Source organism: Falco biarmicus, chromosome 5 (genome assembly GCF_023638135.1).
Source record: "Falco biarmicus isolate bFalBia1 chromosome 5, bFalBia1.pri, whole genome shotgun sequence".
Classification (NCBI taxonomy): Eukaryota; Metazoa; Chordata; class Aves; order Falconiformes; family Falconidae; genus Falco; species Falco biarmicus.
In genome coordinates, this window is record NC_079292.1 from 54,242,792 (window position 1) to 54,264,306 (window position 21,515).

The 21,515-nt window shown below is 45.8% G+C and overlaps 1 protein-coding gene across 2 annotated transcripts; it reads right to left on the minus strand.

Moving 5' to 3' along the window:
- Positions 1–4,073: 4,073 nt before the first annotated feature.
- Positions 4,074–13,274, minus strand: PDE6H (phosphodiesterase 6H). 2 transcript variants are annotated; one of them, XM_056341892.1, is made up of 4 exons: positions 11,488–11,729; positions 8,226–8,415; positions 7,918–7,958; positions 4,074–7,006 (listed from the first exon to the last, which is right to left on the minus strand). In XM_056341892.1, exons 2-4 carry the CDS (start codon positions 8,363–8,365, stop codon positions 6,930–6,932), a joined length of 258 nt encoding a protein of 85 aa, XP_056197867.1. In that variant the 5' UTR covers positions 8,366–8,415; positions 11,488–11,729; the 3' UTR covers positions 4,074–6,929. The 2 variants fall into 2 exon arrangements, with proteins under 2 accessions (XP_056197867.1, XP_056197868.1); XM_056341893.1 differs by lacking the exon at positions 11,488–11,729 and adding an exon at positions 13,130–13,274 and having other exon boundaries at positions 4,075–7,006.
- Positions 13,275–21,515: the final 8,241 nt, after the last annotated feature.

Sequence of the window (21,515 nt, forward strand, 5' to 3'; positions counted from 1 at the left end):
TAATTGCTGACTTGCTTTCCCTTTGCTCTTGTCTGGGATTGGTGCTTACCAGTATTTCTCCTAGCTTGAGATTTGTGTCTGAAAGGACTGTTCCCTGATGCCTCCATCTGTGTGTTCCTCATCACAACCGTCTATATGTGACCTGTCCACGTACTGACATTTTGAAGATGGTTTGTGCTGCATCTTCACTGTCCCCCACTTGTTAGTGAAGTTCAGTATCCACAGGCTGGAGTAACATACTGGCTTGGAGATCAGAATTATTACTAATTCATTAGTTCTCAGTGATGTACTTACAAAGTGCCTAGCATGGAAAGACTGTGATCCCAGTGAGGGTTTCTGGTAACACTGCAGTTGCTGCAGCCAGATCTAACACTACTTGTTTCCCACGTGGTTGGCCTGCTGTTATTTTTCTTCCTCTACTTTCAGACCTGCCACCAGCTCCCCTGGTGCTGACAGATGCACGCTTACTATGCCTGTGCCAGCAGCTGCTTGGATGATAAGGTGGCTGTCTGGTGTACAGGTTTGAGTTGACTTGTATCCAGTTAGCTTTTGAGAAGAGCAAATAAGCTTGCCTCCTTGTGACTGGAGAAACCAATGTAGGGTTTTGATGTGATGTGAGTTTGTGCTTCAGGTCACCTGTGGGGCAGAAACTTCTGTATGACTGAGGAACTGGCCCTGTTTCCCATCTGTCTATAACCTGCCATCCCCTCCTTCGACTTCTGTAAGCCTGCACAGATCACACTTGCAAGGGTTGTGTTCTAGCCAACCTACACTGGAAGGGGTGTTAACAGACCTGGGATTTCCATCTTTTGCTTCTTTCTGTCCTAACCAGAGGTGGAAAGAAACAAAACACAGGTTATTGAGTTCTCCTAATAACACAAGATAGATTCTCCCACTGATGTTACTCCTGCTTAACTACTCTGTCACCTGTGATTACATGGCCATTGTGGTGGTAGCCTGGAGCACCCCTTGCTCCCATATTTTGATGTGTTTCTCTCCAAGCTCTCTTTCTTCCTGGATGGTTCTGCTGCTTCAGCTGCTGACTCCTAGGTAAAGCAAGGCCTTTTGTAAGGGACCAGATTCAGCTTGCTCAGTGGATGCCCCTTATAGATAGTTTATGCCTTGTATGGATGCTTTTCTTCAGTGCTACAACAGGTTTGGAGCTCCTGCAAGTGCTCCTTGGCCATGTGCCATACCCTGCCTGGTACAGTCCATAGGGCAGAGCCCAGTGTACTGCTTTTGCAGGCAGTTCACAGGCTGTTCTTTTGTTCCTATGCACTTCTCTGGTGCTCACCACTGTTCTGACCAAGCTCTCAGGGTACCAGAAGTCTTCTCCACTCCCAATGTCCCCCCACCCCGGCTAAAGTCATACTCTTCATAGGGTGTCCTGGTTTCAGCGGGGATAGAGTTAATTTTCTTTTTAGTAGCTGGTGCAGTGCTGTGTTTTGGATTTGGTGTGAGAGCAATGTTGATAGCACACTGATGGTTTTAGTTGTTGCTGGGTGATGTTTGTACTAAGTCAAGGACTTTTTAGTTTCTCGGGTCCTGCCAATGAGAGGGCTGGAGGGGCACAGGACATTGGGAGGGGACACAGCCAGGACAGCTGACCCAAACTAGCCAAAGAGATATTCCATACCATCATGAACATCATAGCATCATGCCCAATATACAAACTGGGCAGGATGGGGGTTGGCTGGAGCCAGCCCGTCACTGCAGGGGGACTGGTTGGGCATTGGTCAGTGGGTGGTGAGCAGCTGTATTGTGCATCACTTGGTTTCTTTTCTCCCTTCCCTTTTTATTTCATTCCTCTCCCCTTGTCCTTTTTCATTGTAACTGTTATTGTTAGTATTATTATTGTTCTTTTATTTCAATTATTAAATTCTTCTTATCTCAACCCCTGAGTTTTACATTCCTTTCCAATTCTCTTCCTTATCCCCCCGGGGTTGGTGAGTGAGTGGCTGCATGGTACTTAGTTACCAGCTGGGGTTAAACCATGACATAGGGTAATGTGGTTCATCTATTTGTGTCCTATCCCTGGTCTGCCTAGCCATCGGGACAGCCTGGTGTATGTTGCATATGTGCTGATGATTGCTATGCTCAGCTGCTTCATATACAGCCTCAGGAATGTGAGAAGCCCTCAGAAAAATGCCAGAGACAAGAAAAGTGTGTGAAAACGCCTGAAGGCAATGAGCTTTCATAGTGAGGGTGTCCATTTCACCCAGCAGGAGCAACAAGGGCCAAAAATCTCACCGCAATTATGCTAAACTTCAAGAAGGGGAACCATGTAAAAAATGAGTTGTTAAAGGTAAGCTAAAAGTTGCAAGTGATAGAATTAAGTCCTTATGTGCTCCCAGCACAGAGTCTTCAGCCATCCCACTCATGACAGGTGGATTATAGTTGGTGTGATGAAGCCTGGGAGCTATAAGTGCTCCCTGCGTTGGGCAATCAGGACAACTCTGGAGGTTCAGGAGCTCAACATCAGGGTACTAAGCTGAGACCAGCTTTGACAATTTGAGGAAATTCCAGAGTTGAGCACATTTATAAGCATGTGATAGTATCTTTAATTTTAATTGCATGATCTTCTGTTCTTTTTTTCAAATCTGTCTAGATTCACATCACAATGGTATGGTGATGATGAAAGAGACTGTTGACTGGAATAACCTGCCCACCCTGAGTGATGCTTAGCAAGTCATTCCTATGAGGCGTTACACAGATGCTCTCAAAATACATCCTCGTTGTTCCTTGGATCTCCAGGCTGAGGCCCTGGATCTCACTGAGTGAAATCAGACTCAGAGAGAGAGAGACTCACTAACGAGTGCTCATAGCTGCAACCACAACCAATGACAGCTGTATTTTGAACACCAGAACATAATGTTAAGTATTATCTTAATCTCTGAAAAATAGGTACTGGAAACCTAAAGGTGATGGATACTCTTGACATTACTTTTTCTAACTCTCAAAATACCATTTATAAAATAGAAAAATGCCCTACGAAACACACAGTGATATTGCCAGAGTACATTTGTTAGTCTATACCATATTGATCAATACCACAGGAAAATGTGATACTGGCTTGATACTGAATGAGGCACTCATTTGCAAACTGTTGGAGGATGGGAATCTTGCCCTGAGAATCTTCAGATCTTCTGAAGAATCCAATTTACACTGAAGATTATGGTTTGTTTTTTTTTTAATTGAGCTTCCTGAGGTGATTTAGATATATTAGGGGAGGAAAAGCAAGACAAGTGCTTCTCACTTTTCCCAAGGTTCATTCTTTTCTTGCAGAGATTTAGGTTTATTTAACTTCCTCACTAGAGCCAGAAACTGAGGTCAGTGAGGATGGACTCATCTTTGAGGGCACTCTGTGTTACAGAAATTTCTGGACATCAGCTAAACCCATCTTTAAAGCTGGTGCTATTAAATAGCAGTAACCATGTAAAGATATGTTTCTCTGGCTTGCAAAGTGTTTTTGGGAAGGGATTTATAAAAAGCCACTCCCCAGCTGACTCCTGGCTAACTTATATTTGTATCTCACAGGACAGAGAGCATTCAAAGTCAGAAGACACTCAGTGCTGAGTTGCAAGAATAAAGCTCAAAAGTTGGCAGAAAAGAAAACACTTTCTAAGGCTGAGACCTGCCTGGAGCGTACACCAGGAGGCAACTGAATCTGACCAACCTGAAATGCTATAAATGTTTAGAAAGTTCAGCAACAACAAGAAACAAAAGGAGATGAGCATTTGCAGCTCTCTCATGCAGTCATAGCAATAAGAAGGATTTAAGTGGCATTCACATCCCAGTAATCTTGTGCTATAGGATAAAAACATGCTGACACTCAGTTGCATAAAGAATCCCAGAAGACATAACTGGCCAGAAAATTCCAGCCCTAAGGAAATCATATGCACCATACCTGGGAGAATATACCAGTCGTCACTCAGGGAAAAACTACTTCTCAGATGATATCACACTTAGTTGTTATTGCCTATTTAGTTTTCTCTCATGAGGAGTGGTAAGCGGCTTTCAGAGCTTTCCTCAGGAAAGGATTTCAGAATGAAAAGCTAAGTCATCTGCCTTTCTCCAGATACATTTTGTAAGCAAGTCAGACTACATTCCTAGAATTTTAAAACTTTTTTTTTAATTTTTATTACTTTTGACTTGTTTTCATAGTAAAAGAACAAAGAATAACATATTACAATGTATATAGACTGAAGTCCTTCAACAAGCTACTTTAACACATTTGTGCTTTCTTGCACCATAGCCGTCTCTCACTTTGAAAAATGGAAGTTTCAGGGGTTATAGCTCATTGGAAAAGACTCAGAACATCAGACAAAATAACTGTGAGGATGTTTTAGGATTCCTAAGTCTCAAAATTCCATACAAGTAAAGGAATGAATGTGATTCTTATTAATGAATAGAAATTATTTTAAAAATAATTAACAAACTGTGTTGACTGAAAGCATCTTCTGATACAGCATATCAGCCAGGCACGAGAGCTGGGGTATGTGTGCATTCCTGTTGGACTCTTCTAGGAAGAAGAATGGAGTACTTCTCTGATGGGGGCTGGGGTTATGGCAATCAGATGTGGAACTACACCAGGACTCTCCCATTTGCTGAAATGCTTCAGTCCCTGGACTACAGAGAAATTTGCTTTTACCCCAGTATTTTCTGACAGAGGATCTCACTATCTTTGAACTGCTTTCCCAAGGCCTGACTTGAAAAGGGAGCAAAAGAACTAATTCAAAGGTTCTCCTCTTGTTGTTCTCCTTCTTAAAAGAGCTTAAAAAAAGGAAAACTCAATCATGATACAGGCAACCAGCTTGCAGAATTCAGAACTGGATGCAGTGGGTCTTTCCCCAGGTAGAAGAGGATAGACTGAGAAGGAGGAATAAGGATCACGTGCTACAGGATGGTGTAATGTGAGGGAAAGCACAAGAGCATTGGCATAGGAACATTCACATTTAACCACAGGAGGAGAGGGCTAGCATATAAGCTTGAAAAAAAAAATTAAATCAGTCCCCTACAGTAAAAGGTAAATAAAATGTAATTTACATAACACTTAGGGAAAGAAGAAAAGCCTTAAAAGGTGAGAAAGGTGGGAGAAATTGGTGCTAAGTGGAAAGGACAGACTGCCTCTGCCCAAGGAAACAGCTTTGGGCTGCAATTAGCTAAATCGTACATGACTCCTGCGCTGTGGTTGTGTTGCGGTTCTGAACCGCTCGTTGGTTTACTGCTGTTTCTAATGGTAGGAGTGCTGAATAATAAAAGCTGTACTCTGGACTGCCAACAGCAATTTCCTTTAGCTTTTTGTGCTCAAGCTGTATTTTAAATGAAAACTGCTAGCTTTTATTTCTGGAATAACAGTAGCGGATAACTATAGCACAACCATGGATTTATAGCAATGCTTTATGTGTGGAGATTGATCTTTTAGGCAGGATTTGCTCTCCTCTGCACCACCACTCCTTGCTCCCATGAACACGTTCAGCGTAGGAAAGATAAACTGGGGAGAGGGAGTTCTTATGCAATGAGGCTCATCAAACTGAAGGCAATGATTAGAAATACCACCTGCTTTTATGTATATAATGTAGCTACAACAAAGCTTGTTTACTTCCTCCAAACAAAACAAACCCCCTTCCTTAATGCCAGGGCATCAGAGAATGTCGGTGCCTTCCCCAAGCATTTAAGTGGTTATGAGTGCCTCACCACTCACCAGCACTCAGACTGCCAGAGACCAGGAGATACAAATCGATACGGTTAAGTGGATTAGCTCTGTGCTTGCCTGCATATGCATCACAACCTCCCCCTGCCTCTCCACCTGCTCTGCTGTTATCACTCTCTGGGGAGCCACCATTTGCCTGCTTGTCCATACAAGCTCCAGAGCTTGAAGTTGCCAGAGGATGAAGAGAGAAAAACCTTCCTGCTGATGGGGGTGTGTGTGTGAAGGGGGGCTTGCCCCATGCTAAATACAGGGAAGAAAGAGCAACTAATGCAATACTGTCTTCTGCTAAAAGAGGCAGGACTACTGGCACTGTCTGGTAACGGATGGTAATGATTGTCTGCCTAACTGGCAGCAACATGTCCTGGGGAGCAAATGCCTCATGTAAGTATGTATGGGCACAGGGACGGTGTTACACAGGGGTGTCCCATCAAAGCAGAGGGAACCGTGTTATTTGGAGTGCTGCTTCTTTGGAACTCCATCAACAAAGGAATGAGTAGTAGGATTGATTTGTTTAGCTATTGATCTCAGACATACACATTTTTTTTAACATTATTAGAATAGGCAGAGTCTCATGGCTCATAGCTTGTAGGCAGTACAGCAGAGACAACGTTTGCAAGCCCTTTTCCTCATTTAGCTGATGAGGTCAATCTTAGCAGCAGATTCCTTCTGGTGAACCCTGGGGAAGGGCCTCTTATGGAAAAATAGCCTGATGTCTGGACTGGTGACTAATGCTGTTCCCTACAGATATACTCAGCAAATAATTGGTGGCCCAGATAATGTGGGGACATACTCATGGAAATCCTATACAGAAAACTGTCAGGGAAGGAAGGAAGAAAAAGAATGGGCTTGATATAATGAGGTCTGGACATACATGCACACAGTATCTCAGCTAATCAGAAGGAAAGTTCAAATACAGCCTCCCTGTATCTCCATAAACATGAGGATCTATGACAGTGGGAAGAGACAGAATATGGTGCAGGGAGGCATTAAGACATTTTTCAGTAGTTTCATCACAGGGAGCATGAGGTCTGCTCAGGGACCTGCATAACTTCTTTGCCAAATTAATCTGCACAGGACTTTGTCATAACTAGCTCTTACAAAACCACGCTGCCCATGAGCAAGTGGATGTAAGGGCCAAAAATAAGTGTCAAAGGTGATGAAGACCATGCTGGGATCTGTGGAGTCACCAGGTGACACCAGTAGAGATGCTGGGGCCTTAGATGATTCCAAACTGGGCCAGCTCATGCAGTTCCAGATGGCTGAAAGCTTCCCATGGGCAAATCACTGTGATATCTGCAGAAGAGAGAAAATGACAAATGGGTTCTGGTCACCGCACTTCTTGGATTTTTTTCTTCTTGGATTTCTTTTGTATTAATGGAAAGGATGATTTACTAAGGAAACATTAAGGAGAATGAGACTCCACTTGAAGGTTAAATGAGCAGATGAGCTCTTCAAATCTTGTACTAACTACGAGACCAAACCAGATCGGTGTATTTTCTCCTGTGCCACCTTTCTCTGTGAGCAAAAGCAAACCCGCATTTCTATAGTCTCTTCAGTGACAGTGTAGACTGGTGTAAAAATTCATTCTAGTTATGTGATTTCTCCTATTCTTATAAACTACCTGTAGCCAAACTCCTTGAAGAAACATGCAATCTTAAATCAGATGCTAAATAATTTGGTCTGCAACATTCAGGATCTGTAACTCTTTGATAGCTGCAATTGTTATTGATACCTAAGAAGTTCTGACTGGCTACAGTTCATCCAGTGTGTGTTTCTCAATCTCAGATGGGTGCATAAAATTCTTAAAATTAGGATTCTGGTGATAACACAAATACTTAACTGGCTGGGATTTGGTTCCTGTGATTTTTGGTATTAATAGCTTAGCATTTGGCATTTCTTTGAGAACCTCATTCTGCTGAAATTCTTAGCCAGAGTATTAGCACAAAACAAATAAGCACATTTGCAGCCAAATGAAAGTATTCAGAAATCGAAGCATGCCTAAATAGCCTTTCTCACTTGTAGGATATGTAAGCATAAGCATGACCATGGCAGCTTGCGGAGGGAGTACTAGCCTTCTCTGGTGACCCTGAGAGCTGCAGAGAGGCCAGGGAGACAGAGGGTCCACCCTAGAGTCCTCTCCCATGCTGAAGCATGACTGCACTTACGTTAAATCAGAGCATGACAAGAACATCCGCAGGGCTTACCTGTGCCCAGTCCCTCCATGCCTGGGATGTCATCTCCAAACCTAGGGGAGAAAAGAGCAGGTGGGGGGTGAGTCTGGGCCAGCAGCAGCCAGGAAAGGGGAGCTGCCCTGCACCCCCAGCCAGGGAAGAACTGCCGGCAGGCAGCTGATGAAGGGAAACAGTTCCAGGTGGGAGAGCTGATGGCACCAAGGGGCAGGGAGAAGCCTTCTGGCTCCTTGCCCCAGGGAAGACGGTACTGCAGAAGCCCAGCTTAGCAATGGGGACCCACCCAAGTATCATGGTTTCTTATTTTTCCAAAATGCCCTTACCCTCTTACTCCTTTTTTAGGGGGCTTGCTCTTGAACTGCCTTGTCTGTCTCTGCTTGAACTTGGGAGGCCCCTTGCGAGGTGTAGTGGGACCAGTTGGAGCATCTCCAGTGTTGAGGGTGGTGGCTGGGTTCTCACTCATCGCTGGGCTGCTGTGTGTGGCAGGCGCACACCTCTCTCAGATCCCTCTGTCTGCAAGATAACAGCAAGGACTGACACAACACTCTGCTTATCATTTCTAGGTGTCAGTAGTCTGGTGCCAGAATTACAGAAAATATAATTGTGACAAGATTAGAGATAAAGATATTAGACATAAAGAAATACTGTAATGTACACAAAGTAAGCAGGATAGTGCTGCCTTTCATCTGGCATGCTAGAATTCAGATGAGAAACAAAGGACACTTGAGCTAATGATAAAAAGACACTTAAGTCCATAGTGTAGTGACTTCTAGACTCATGGAAAGTCACATCTTCTTTTGTCTCAGACATAGCTAGACTCTTGGAGACAGGTTGCTACAGCAGCTTGCCCTGTAGTTTGTGTAAAATAGGAAGGTTAATGACAATGCTGTTTGTTTTCTAGTTAGCCTTAGAACAGCAGTACTGAAATTTTTACTTATTGGTTCAGGACATGACTACTAGGTCCCACAAAGACACACTTACGGCTTAGAGAAATAGTCTATCCTTGGGAATCATGATATACTTCACCTGTTCTTATATTTGGGCCTAAGCATTACCTTTTGGACACTGATTTGATGCTGAGATAGATGGGCACTTAGTCTGGGTGGAGCTGCAATTAAGGCCTCATGTCAGTACCCAACATGTGAAATGGCACAGGATCTTTGAAAGATTATAAAGAAGGCTAAGGCAAAGCATTGGAGACTCTCTTTTACGCAGAAGTTAATTTCTCAGGATTTAGGAGAGTAAAGCCTGTAACTTTCCCCAGGATGTGTCCATTTTGGTATTTTTAAGCATTATATTACATGTGCTGACCTCTTCTGCACCACACTGCACATGAGCCGAACTCCATTTCACAGGGGCTAAATAGTTATCAGGGAGCAATTCTTGTGAGGGAGACATCTCTCCTGCCCCAGAGGGCAGAACTGCTGCACCCAGAGCCCTTTGTTTCCTTCCCAGAAGGACAGCAGGAACTCTCACTGGTGACCAAGTGGGAGCTTCCAGCCCTCCATCAAATTTTGTGCTAATTAGTATGCTCAAATGGTCTGAGCAAGTGCATTTATGGATAAAAATAAATGCCATTTTTTCTCTCCTTCCTAAAGTCACATTCTTTCCCATGACCATTACGTAACTCCTATCTCCAGGTGTTTGTCCCTGTGCAGCCAAGCTGATGGAATCATGGATGGAATTAACTTCAGGATTTTGTACTAAAGGCTAATCCCATTAGGTCACCATAGCACTCTGGCCTAATCCCCAACATCACCTGCAGTGACACTCTGGATTTTTAATCTCAGAACTATAAATGCCATCAAAGATGTTGATTTTTTTTTTCTTAGTCTGAAGACAGTTCATGTCTTTGTCCTAAAATAGCCGGACTGCCAGAAAGCAAAGCCTGAGATGCAAGGAGAAAGACCATCCAAGCAATCCTCCTGTGTCACTTCCGTATCAGTGCAGGGCAAAGAGCTGTGTTTCTGTATTTTGTGGCAATCTGGGAGTACTTCACCCCTGACATCTTTCCATCTGTGCTGGCAGTAGGACGAATCCTAATGATAGCACCTAGAGGCATGCTAGTTCTCCTGTTGCTTGTGGTTGGGGTCCTGTCTCAGATGTAACATCCCGAGCAGGAGACTGGATGGGTTCCAGCAGCCCCAAATGGAGGAGCAGATGGTTGTGTCTGCAGCTGAAGTACGCACAGATGCTATTCCCCCGCCTGTAACACAACGCTTCGTAAGTACATACTGTGCCTACAAACCCAGGGATCAGCTCAAATTGTAGAAGTTACTTATTTGGCTGCCATCTCTGCAGCACCTGAACAACCGCCCGGTATTTACAGCTTTATCCTCACAGCATGACTGCATGACAGGCAAACACTGTCACCTTCACCTTTTACAGAACGGAAATGGAGTGCAGTGATCAGTATGACCTTGATTGCACTGCTGGGAGGAGTGACACAATCTTTTGACTTGCAGTTTTTTAAGCCCAAACTGAGAAGGGAAGGCAGTTTGGCACCAAAGCAAAGAGAGAATTTGGTGCCTCGCTATTACTCAAGACCAGTGAGGAATTCAGATGGTACTGCCCTACAACCAAATGCTTTGCATCAGAAAACTGCTCCATGGCACGTCTGCTAATGCCCTGAAGTACAGTCAGTTCTCTGCCTCAGGTACAGTTCTTATTGGTGTCCGTCTCAGTGCTGGATACTCCTTCACAGAGGGGAGATCTCTCCACATGAGAGACACACATCCACTTGTTCATCTGACATGCCAAGATACTTGGGACCCTTCTCAAAGGCTACTCCCAGAAGTACAACAGAAAAAACAAACCACCTAACAGATTTCCAACCCTTTGGACTGGCATCCAAAACTTCTCAGACGCATTTGAGCTCCATCTCCTAGTGAGTTCCTTCCCTGCTTCACCAACCCCTGCTGTCTGCCAGCATGGTACCTTAACCACAAAAACCTCTTTGAGGATCAACTCCACTTATGGAGTGGACTTGAGTCCATGCCTTGCCCCTGGCCTTCACTCAATAGAGAAACAGATAAAGGGAAGACTCAGTCCTTGGAGTTTCCTTTTCCCCCAGTCTGAAGTAGTTGTATCCACCTACCAGCTACTCAATAACTCTGGATTTGGTAGGAAAAAAGATCTGCCCAAATCACACTTCATCCTGTCTCTCACCTGCATGAATTCAAGCAAGAGTACTCAGTGAAACCAGAAGGGACAATTCTAACTTCTTCCTTGCTAACCTCACTCTACTTATTCTCTCCACTCATCACCAAAAGAAATGGCAGAAGATGGCAAGCAACCTTAATGTCCCATAACAGCCTCTGTCTTGCAGCAGGAATCAAGCTGCCCTCCCACCATTGAGCTGGTGGGACTTACTTGCCATCACAGGCAGGCAAAGATGTCTCCATTCATGCTGGAGAGGGCCCTTCCCCCACAGCACGGGACCTACCTCAGTTCCCACACCTCAGGAACCAGCTGCCCCTGCACACAGACAGACACGGGTGGGCAGGCACCCCAGGATCACAGACATGAAAGAAATGCCCACATCAGCTTCCCAGAAGAATTTCCCAGCCTTTCACCTCCCTGTACCTGGGTACTTGGATAGTCCTTGATACCACAGCAGACGGCTTGACAAATGTTTGACGAGACTGAGGCTCCTCTAGATCTCTGTAAATGCTATGCTGCCTCCTCCCAGTGCTTCCCGGGCTGCTAGAGCTCTTCTGCTGTGCCAGCACTGGGATGCAGCTCCCGAGTGAGAGCTGATGGCTGTGGGTGCAAAGACTGCTGAGGAACAAGATCTTCTTCCATGCACTTCCTCTGCTCCCTTCTCTGACAAGGCATTACTTAATTGCCCCTGACAGACTTTCTGTTCAGTCCAGGGTTTAATCCCCTGGGTAAGAGCTTTGCTTGTGTCCAAATGCTAATTATACTTAATACACATTAATGTGCTTATCTCAGTTGCGTCAAATATCCCACGTCTGGGTTGCTGGCCAGGTTAATAATCCTTCTTTCAGGTTTTTTTTTTAACTTAAAGGGGCTTGAATACTACTGACAAATGCTGACTCTTTAATCTGCCCTCTCCTTAATCTCTGATTCTCTGTGGAAAATTTCCCTGACAGATAATGCAGACGCCTCACTTGACCTTCTTCAGACAGATTCAGTACAGGAACCCATCTTCCCATCTGAAACCTTCAAAAATACAGACTCCTTCATGTGCACTTGTCTTCCTGGTGCCTCAGGAGTGTCAGACGCAGAACCCCTATGAGCCATGGCCTCCATGCAGGGATACACTGGGTGTAGGCAGCAACCAGGAGGAAATACCCTTGTTTTCATGTTCCTTTTGATGGGTTTCTTGCATGCTCAGCTCTCAACTTCATCAGAGCCACTGGCATCATCCTTGCAGCCAGGCTTTCATCAGGGAATATTGTATCCAGTGTAAGATGCCTTTGAGGAGTCTCTCAGCTCCAGACTCAGTTGCTTGAGCTGGCTAATCATAGCAATGGAAAAAGTCCATATAGGTTCAGCCCTTTCTGTTCCTGTGTTTTACACAGGATCTCAGAACCTTCACACTAGCAGCAGTTTTAAGACAAAGGACAGATGAAAGAGAATGCACTCTAAAAGACAGAAACTCATTTCAAGTAGAACTATATTCCCACAACTACTTCCCAAATGGGGATCATTGGAAAGATTATCCCAGCTGAAAGAAGGGATTCAGTAACAGTGGAGGTACAGCATCACACGGTAGAAACTCCCCACTGATGTGCCCTGCATGTATGGCTGGGCACTGGGGCAGGAAACATCGGCTGCCTGTCCTGACTGCTCCTCTGGAGCCCTCCCAGTGCTGCTCACATGTGGGCTCAGCCGGCCAAGGACACAAGGCAAGGGGGACCCAGGGAGTCCTGACCAAGGGGTGCCCAGCATGAAAAACCAAGCAGCCCCGTGGAGGGCAGAGCTGCTCACACAGGGAGCTCTGAGACAAACCACGGCTGCAGCACTTAGCCTGACGTTAGAGGAAACAGAAAATGACCACCCAAGAACCACAACTCCCTCTCTTAGCTACTGGGTCTGTTGACACTTCCAGGCACAAAAATCCCAATGTTTCCCCCATGGGGTTTTATCAGGACTTTTACCTCCTCTGGGTTTTGTATCCAGTTCCTTTACCAGCACCCACACCTCGCCCTGTCCCCCCGCCATCCTTTGCTATTGCTTTGATATTCTGGGAAACACTTACAGTGCCAAGAGGTCCTCTTGCAAATCATTTAACTCCTGTCCTCCAGCTTGTGTAGAAAGAGTCTCGAGGTGTTCTTTCTCCTCCAGATATACCCTGCCACCAGGTGACATCAGGGCGCCAATCGTGGGCGGGCCCCCGCATGGTGGTGGTGGTGGGGGGAGGGGATGCGTGGGAGCGCTGTGACCCCAGCACCCATCTGGCACAGCTCCAGCAAAGTCTGAAGGAGCAGCAAAGCCTTGATGTGCTCCTGAGGGGCAATGTGCCCCTATCTGCAAGAACAGGTTGTGACTTCTCTGGACCTCCTTGGGGGAGATCTCTGGAGAAGCAAAGTGGAATAAGGAAATCATCTGCCCTTTGAGTGATGCTGCTGCTTGTGAACACACACGCACATGCCTGCACATGCAGGGAAGGGAGGAGTTGGTCCTAATCACCCCAGATCCCTCCCCTGTGCTGGTGAAAGCATAAGGAGGCTTCCCGCAAACTTCTCAGCAGTGCCGCAGGGATCATGATGCACCTTACAGAGCGGTGCATGTGGCCAGACCGGTGCCAAGAGGCCTAAGTCCTCCCAGGGGAGTCAGGGAATGCTGCTGAGATGCTGCACAGGGCCCTGGCAAATATTTAACTGCATCCAGCAAATAGGATGTCAGGCGAAGAAGGGGGAACCTTTGTGTCGCACACAGATGGCCAGTCAGGAGGGTGGCCTGTCACCTCTGAGACCCAAGGCATGGGGCTGAGTGTAACAGCTGGGTCACATCTGGGTACTGATAACATTGCTACTGTGAGGGGCTGTCTGAGAAAGGGAAGAGCTGGTGCCTCAGCGCAAACTCCAACCCAGCAAAACTCCACGCATAGTAATACACGCTGTTTTATCAGGCGCTTTGTATCTCCAGTGTGTTTTAATAGTGTGTTGTGACTGCCCAGGATATTAACATCAGAGAGACAGAAAAAGTGGGCAGAGTCACAGGATGAAAAGAGGTGGTCCAGGGCCCTGCTAGAAGGTACTGGAAGATTGTCCTTGTCCTTGTCTGCAGCAGCACTTCAGTCATGGACTGTAGCTGTCTGGCTTGAGGCATCACTACAGGCTTAAAAATTCTCTGGAGTATGTTGGGTCTGGTGAAGCAACGCTCACTTACCCTTTGTTGAGCATCCAGCTCACAGCATGAGATCAGGGCTGGGAGGGCCAAAAGTGGTCCCAAAGAATGCAGCTGTGCTAGGAGCACTGAGGCAGCTCAGGGGCAGAATGAAACCAAGGTGTGGGTTTGTGCAGTGGCTTCATATTTGGGTGAGGCTGAAGGAGGGGATTTTGGAGCAGCCATGCCAGGGGTGTGACTGCATGTGACTGAGAAAGGGCAGGCTATCTGACATGACAGACCCTGGCAGTGGGGACCAGTTCAGCATTGCTTTGGTGTTGAGCAAGAGCCCCACAGTGGAGGCCTCTGGCCTTTTGTATGGGTGTGGTTAGATGAGATAAATCCTTCATTGAGACTCTTAGCTTGCATTTAAAAAATCAGTAAGGTCCTAGCCCTTAAGCGAGCACAGAGAAGCTGGGAAGTAAATCCTAGATGCAACCGAGGGGCTTTCAGTCTAGCAGAGAAGAAGCAAACACACTTAGCATTCCTGTGTGTTTGAGGATGATCACATGGCTTTCGGAGGCTTGTGCGATAATTTCTGGGCACAGGAAAGAGAAGGGGGGCAGCATCATGTTGGCATTGTCTCTTTCCTGTGACGACTAGAGCTTGTATACAAATGTGTGGAGATTGATTGCGCTCAGCAGCTCCTGACAGCAGAAGTGATTACTGTGGGCAGGGACCTGCTTGTGTGGATATAAAGAGGTGCAGCCTGCTGGCAGCAGACTCCACTCCCATCCCCGCTGCTCATTCTCATGCCTCCATCTGCTGCACGCAGGTTTCCGGGGGCTCCCCCTCCCCTTCTGCCTTCTTCTATGTAGGTAGAGTTGCTGGGGAAATCGGCTCTACAGCCCCCTACTCCTCTTTTCTGAACCTTAAAAATTTACATATCTTCAGGCTGCTTGTTTTCAGAACACCCCCATTGTTTTTCTGTTTTCCTAATGAAATCTGGCTCATTTCTCTTTAACAACAGTGGACATGTGGGGGAAAAAATTACTGTGGTGTCACATGAAGCTACTTTTTGGCCACTGACAAAATGTGGCAGAAAATCTCTAAAGGGCCCCACTCGTGGTTTCTTATCTCCCGTGATTATCAGACCATTCACCCCTCTCCTCCTCTCTCCCTTTCCAGCAGAAAGTGGGTGGCATTCGCTTTACAGGGATGCAGGTGCGCAGCTCCTTTGCAGAGCAACAGGCACCAGCTTTGTGTCGGTGCCCAGCTGCCACCCCAGATGGTTGACGAGTTCTGCCCAGGGACCAAGTACCTGATCCCTGTCCCTCCCTGCTCCTGCCCATGCTCTTCCTCCCCTCATCCCAGGAAAGCCAGTCCCAGCCTTTCAGGCCACATCAGTTGCCACCTGATCCAGACCAGAACTGCACCAGAAGCCATGCTTCTGTCCAAGTGGTAGCAGGAGTCCCTGTGGCCCCAAAGGAAAACCCATTAGCTTCGTTACCTCTGGCCGGATTATTCCCTATTCCAAGGAATCATTTAAAAACATCTCCAAGGTTTCTGATCCTATTTATGAGCTGGTGTAGCCATGGTAACTGTAGTCATACCAGAAATAGCAGTTCACTTGAATGACAAAGAAAACACAAGTTTACAAGACAGTGACTTTTCCAGGGGCTGGCTGAGCTCATGGGACTGTGGGAGGAAATCCCAGCTGAGGCGCAGGCTTGGGGATGCAGAAGATGAGGGCTGTGGCTGGCATGGGCCACAATAACTCTTTTGAAACATATCTCTACAAGCTTGTGCCAGGTGCTTGGAAGAATTTGTACCTTATTGATAAAGCATTATCACTTGCCACACGTATACCTGACTGGAAACAAGCAGGGAATTTCCCAGGCATCTCCAGTTAAATCTCAATTTCCTTCCTGCAGACAGACAGCCTACCAAGTGCCTCTGAATCCCTGGCAAGAGAAGGACAGTGGTAGGACCTGGATTTGGAATGAGATTGTCTATTGGTCTTGTAGAAGGTCAGCAAGGTTGTCATGTCAACAGCATTTTGGTGAGAAACTCACTGTACCAAGGTGCCTGCAAAAGAAGATTCTTATACTGTAACCCTCCTTCCCCAATGCCCATCACATTCCCAAGCTCTCTGTCGTTTGTGCTAGTGAAAAAAGAGAAGCAGATACAGAGGATTGGGCTTTGCCTGGCACAGATATTTAGCTGTTTGAATACATGCAAATCAGACCATTAAAGATGCAGAGAAGGCATCCTTGTGGAGAGTTCTATTGCTTTTCCTTCAGGAAAACATGCACTGCTATTCTGCTGTCAGGATTAAGCATCTGTAACAGCCTGCAATAAAGCGGGTGTGCTGACTTTGGGAATCTGTGCCTGCTGCTGGATACAACAGTTATGTTGAGTGTCCCTGAGCTCAGCCTGCAAAAGAGCCTGGTCTCAATTCTCTTTTCCACTCATGCCCTGGAAGCTGCTCTGGTAATGGGGCAGAGATTAAAGAGGCTGAGGTCTGTTTTTCCACTGCCAGGGCTCTAGAGAGAGATTTTCCTGGTCAGTCTGGAGAAAAGGGTCCTTTGAGGAAATAATAAATCAAGCTGTAAGGTTTAGTTGAACTATCAGCAATGGCCCCGTCTGTGTTAGAAACTAGGTGGCACTGGGGACATGACTAAGTCCACAAGCCAAATGGCCATTGCCAAAGCTTCTTCAGGAAAAATGAAGTCCTTTTTTTATCACTCAGTCAAGGGTACTTGATTTGTGCATGTCACAACATCATTACAGGCCCCAGGCTTTTAGGCACACACACTCTTTAGAACATTCTGGGTCTTTTTATAGCAGATGATATAAAACCCATGTAGCCTGTTATACACTTCGTTAGTTACCACAGAGTTACATTTTCTTCTGAGTAGTGAGTCTGTCCTTTCTTGGAATGGATAACCAAGCCTTACCGCCTTCATACTCAGAAGACTTCTACTTTGGTATGATTTTATTAACTTACATGAACTTTTCCCTTATTGGCATAAATAAAAGGAAAACCAGAATGAATTCTCTCTTTTATTAGATAGCACTTTTCACCCACAGGTCTCAAAACACAGACCTAAATTTTCATCATCCCTATTTGTAAATATGGAAGCTCATGGACAGAAAGTTCATAGACCTGCAGATGAGACCCAGCCATCCAGACATCTGCTGTGGGGACTGATGTGCTTGGCCATGCAGCACAAAAGGCTCAGTACTTTATAACTGCTTTGTGATTCATTGTTTAAGAGCACACCCCTGCTCATTGCAGAGTTCTCCCATGAGAAAGCAGTAATATTAGTGAGCGTCTTTTCCATGCACTAACTTTGCTTAAATCTGCATCCAGGCTGTTGGTACTGCTGCAACGGGATTCAGTTTGTTAGATCATTTAAAAAAGCTTCCTTTCTTTCCTGTTTTCACTCTGCCCACCATTAAAATATCTTTTTTTCTTTCATGAGATTATTTTTCTCCTGAACGACATTTACAGAACAAGCTCAACATTAATATACTGAACCATAACCTAACATTTTTCCCTTTTTTGATCACACCCAGGTAGTTAATCTTGTAATCTGTAACTGCTAGAAAGCAGAGCATGTGGTTGCTCTTAAAAATGTGCCTGAATAACACAGTTTTCACAGTATTGTCTCAAGGGTCTTCCTTAGATTTTTCTTTTTGCATAAGTGATTCCTTCTGTATGAATTACATGCTGTATACCTGTGAACAGTAATTAAATAATCCATTAGCACTCACTAAAATGATTACACATTGAACTAAACAGAGAAGTAATACTGCCTTGTTTAAAAAAAAAAAAAAAGGTACTCCAGAAGTGTCTTTTTGTTTAAAAGGATATCAGATGGTTCCAGAGCTTTACTCAGTTTAAAACAGAGAAACAAATTATTCAGTGTCACTGGGCTAAGAAGAAGAAACTGTACACAAGTCAGCTCCAGATGTCTTCTCTCCTGACAGCTCCTTTTTTCATCTTTTTTCTGAAGGGTCAATTCTTTCTCCTTGGCAACCAACAGCTCAATAAAGAAAGGCTCTCCTAAAACATTTTGGTAAAATGTTTCTTTCTTCTTAAGGGGGCACATCTCTTCCTATGGCTTTCACACCATGCTACAGACATACTCTTCTTTCCTCCTCCTACCAGATAAAAGCACTGCTGTGCAGTCTCATTCAGTTCAGCACTTTGCCACCATTACGATTTTTTTCATGTAACAGCTGAGGCTTTGAAACAGAAATGATTGCTTCTGGGGAGCATCTCACACTCTCCTTGGGAACATTCAGCTAATGGGCAGAGGAGGCAGCATTTCCTGATCCATTATCTGGTCTCTTGGGTAGCTGCTTACCTCCCAGACACACATATGCTAAATTCTCTAGCTGCCATGCGATAGCAGATCCCTGGTGGAAATAATTGTCGAAGGGAAGGGGAAAATCCAGGGAATGAAAATGTGAATCAATTGTTTTTTTAAAAAAAAACTCTCCTTTTATTGCTTAGGTGTATTACTATGTACTAAGCCTTCTGTCCTCCCAACAGGATCTTGCAAATGCGTGGGGTTTAATGCTTTAAAGATTTTTTTTTTATGGCTTTTCACTGGCAAATTCCAACCTTTATTTTAATTTAGGTTCTCTACACTCTAGCTTTCCACTAAAGGTACACTGTGGAGGTACACAGTGGAGGTGCAAAAATAAAATGAATTTTTCCCTCTTACTGAGAGGCCCCTAAGGATATTTCTGTGCCAAGAACCTGGAACTGCAGCCTGCTTCTTGATTCAGTCAAGCATCATAAACACATCACAGACTAAGTGAACTGTTTAGTAGCCGTCATTGCATGCTGGGCATGCACATGTTGCACAAAGCATGTTCTGACACTTTCATATACACAGAAAACTATTGTTGGGGTCCACAGCTTTGAGGGACGTACTTTGACTGTAATAGTGAAAGTTATTTCTAGAGAAAAATGAAAATAAAGGAAGAGAGAGAGAAAAAAGGGAAACTTTCCCCAGTGGCCTGCTGGGAAGGGCAATGATGGGGTCCCATAAAAGCATCCTTGTCAGAGGGCTCTCTCCAGTGCAGCAGGTGATCACAACAAAAATTATAAGGATGATACTTTCTTGCTGTGCTTTCCCTTAGCATTATATATTTTTCATCAGGACCCACTTAAACTCCCTATTGGTTATTTCTGGTTATGATTCTATTAGCTCTGGGAGGAGAATGCTCATCATGTGCAAATGTTGCACATTCATTGATGGTTAAGCTTCTGTGAATATATATTATTGGATATTTACTGAGAATTTAAATAGCTGTTAGCCACTTTGTTGAGCATCGCATTTGTTTTTCTCTTTTATATACTAAAGTCTACAAAAGAAGAGATAATGACGGTGCTGGGTGGGGGGTGGGGGGCAATTCTCACACTGGTGCTTTCTGTGAGAATCCGCCATGATAATGCTGTTGGGGTTTGCAGAGGCAGGGCTGTGAGAGCAATAATGTGGGAACAGCACAAGTGCAATAAAGGAACAACGTTGCCACAGAGATGCTGATGATTACTGCCTCATGGCTTCAGAGAGAGGTTATGTAGCCGCAAGCAACATGTCCTGAGCACTGCTAAGGCTAAAGCAGCAAGGCACATAAGGCACCTAAGAGCTAGTGGGAGACTGGACACAGCCTGATGCAAAGCCTGGAATTCCAGTATAAAAACAAGGTCTGTGTTGAGAGGAGTGTTTAGCACAGGCAAGGCAGGGTGCAGCGGTCAAGGGAGATTTTCTAAGGCCAGCAAAGAAGGAGAGGATGGCACAGCTCTTCTCCCGATTTAGTCCCAGCTTCAGCTCTGCTTGCAGGAAAGTCACAATGCACGGAGGAGAGCTTGGGTAAATACCTCCTAACACCCTGCCTGGTGATCAGCTTAGGACTGAGATTTGATTACACTTGCTGAGATCCGACCTTACATAACCACCTGTTTTCTGAGAGGTCCTAAAATAATCCAGTCCTCTTTCAAATCCAGCTCCAGTGAGTGACTTCTCCAGGACACCACCCTCTGCAAGATGCTGGCTCCTGCCACGACATTAACTGAGGGATCGAGAGCAAAAGCTGCTTTCCTCCATGCCAGGCTCTGGAGTGCAGGGGATGCAGGGAAGACACCCCTGCTCCCCAGTGGCAGGGACGTTCTTCCTCTCACTTTCCCCCTTCCACCCACTTAGCTCTCCCTCTCCTTTACCGGGCTGCTCTGTCCATCCTCAGCCTTTCCCAGGCTAGCCTCTGGGGGAAACTGGCTCTCTTCTGCCCCTACTCTCTCATCCCCAACCAAATCCTTTTCCTTTCCCTGACTTGCTGTTCTCCTTGCTGCCCCAGGGAAGTAGAGTCACCCGGAAGTGACATGCCAAGTCTTTGCCCACCTTCAGGCTGGAGACGGGGCTTATGGCGTTATCACATTAGCCAGCCCGAAAGCTGCTTAAACAAGCATTAAATCGCCAATCTTCTCTCCATCTTTCAAGGAAATCTCTTCTGGAGGAGCTGGAGAGATGAAGCACCCAGTCACGTTTTCTGGGGTCAGCTCTTCGTGCAGCTGAGACACCTCAAGTCCTGTGGCTGGGTGGTTTGAAGGGATTGCTGTGGGATCAGGGAGTGGGAAACCCACCTAAACCCTTACCAGGGGCTTTGTGGCTGCACCCTGAAGTACCTTCTTCTTCCTTGCTCTCCATGCTGAATACTGGCTCCCTTGCCTGGCACCATGCCTAGCCCCCATCTCTTTCCTCCCTTCCCACCCCATAAGCTGCACACTCCTTTGCAGCTTGTGAGGAGGGTTGAGTGGCAATAAGCAGCAAGAAGATGGGCACCATGTGTGCTAGGAACAGCAGGATCAACCTTAGGATGCTGTCTTTTAAAGAAAATCCTGGGACACCTTGTGCCTGTGTTTTATTCACGTGGAATGAATCCATGCTTCATTGGCTGCATTCCCCTGTTTATCCCACTTAACTGGGATGCGGAGGAGGCAGTGCTGGGTTTACCAAGGAGTTGGGTGGCATCTTGTGACCTTGTGATGCAGTGATCGGCATGCCCCCTCATACGGCAGGAAAAGGCCTCGTGTCTGAGCTCCCTGACCTGTCACTTTCTCTCATGCTCATCACCTCGTGACTGCCTCAGGCCCAGATTACCTCCTCCCACCTCTGGAGGAGAAAGGCTCTCTGCATGGAGTGAGAGAATCTGGGGACACCCACCTGGGGGACACCCACTGCCAAACGTGATGCTTAGCTTGCAGCAGCTGTTGACGTGAATTTGCTGCACCATGAGGC

Coding starts and splice junctions, on each gene's coding strand:
- PDE6H (XM_056341892.1), bottom strand. CDS start 8,365: ATGAGTGAGAACCCAGCCACCACCCTCAACACTGGAGATGCTCCAACT. Junction 7,959..8,225: donor CCTAAAAAAGGAGTAAGAGG/GTAAGGGCATTT, acceptor TTTCTCCCCTAG/GTTTGGAGATGACATCCCAG. Junction 7,007..7,917: donor CATGGAGGGACTGGGCACAG/GTAAGCCCTGCG, acceptor TCTCTTCTGCAG/ATATCACAGTGATTTGCCCA.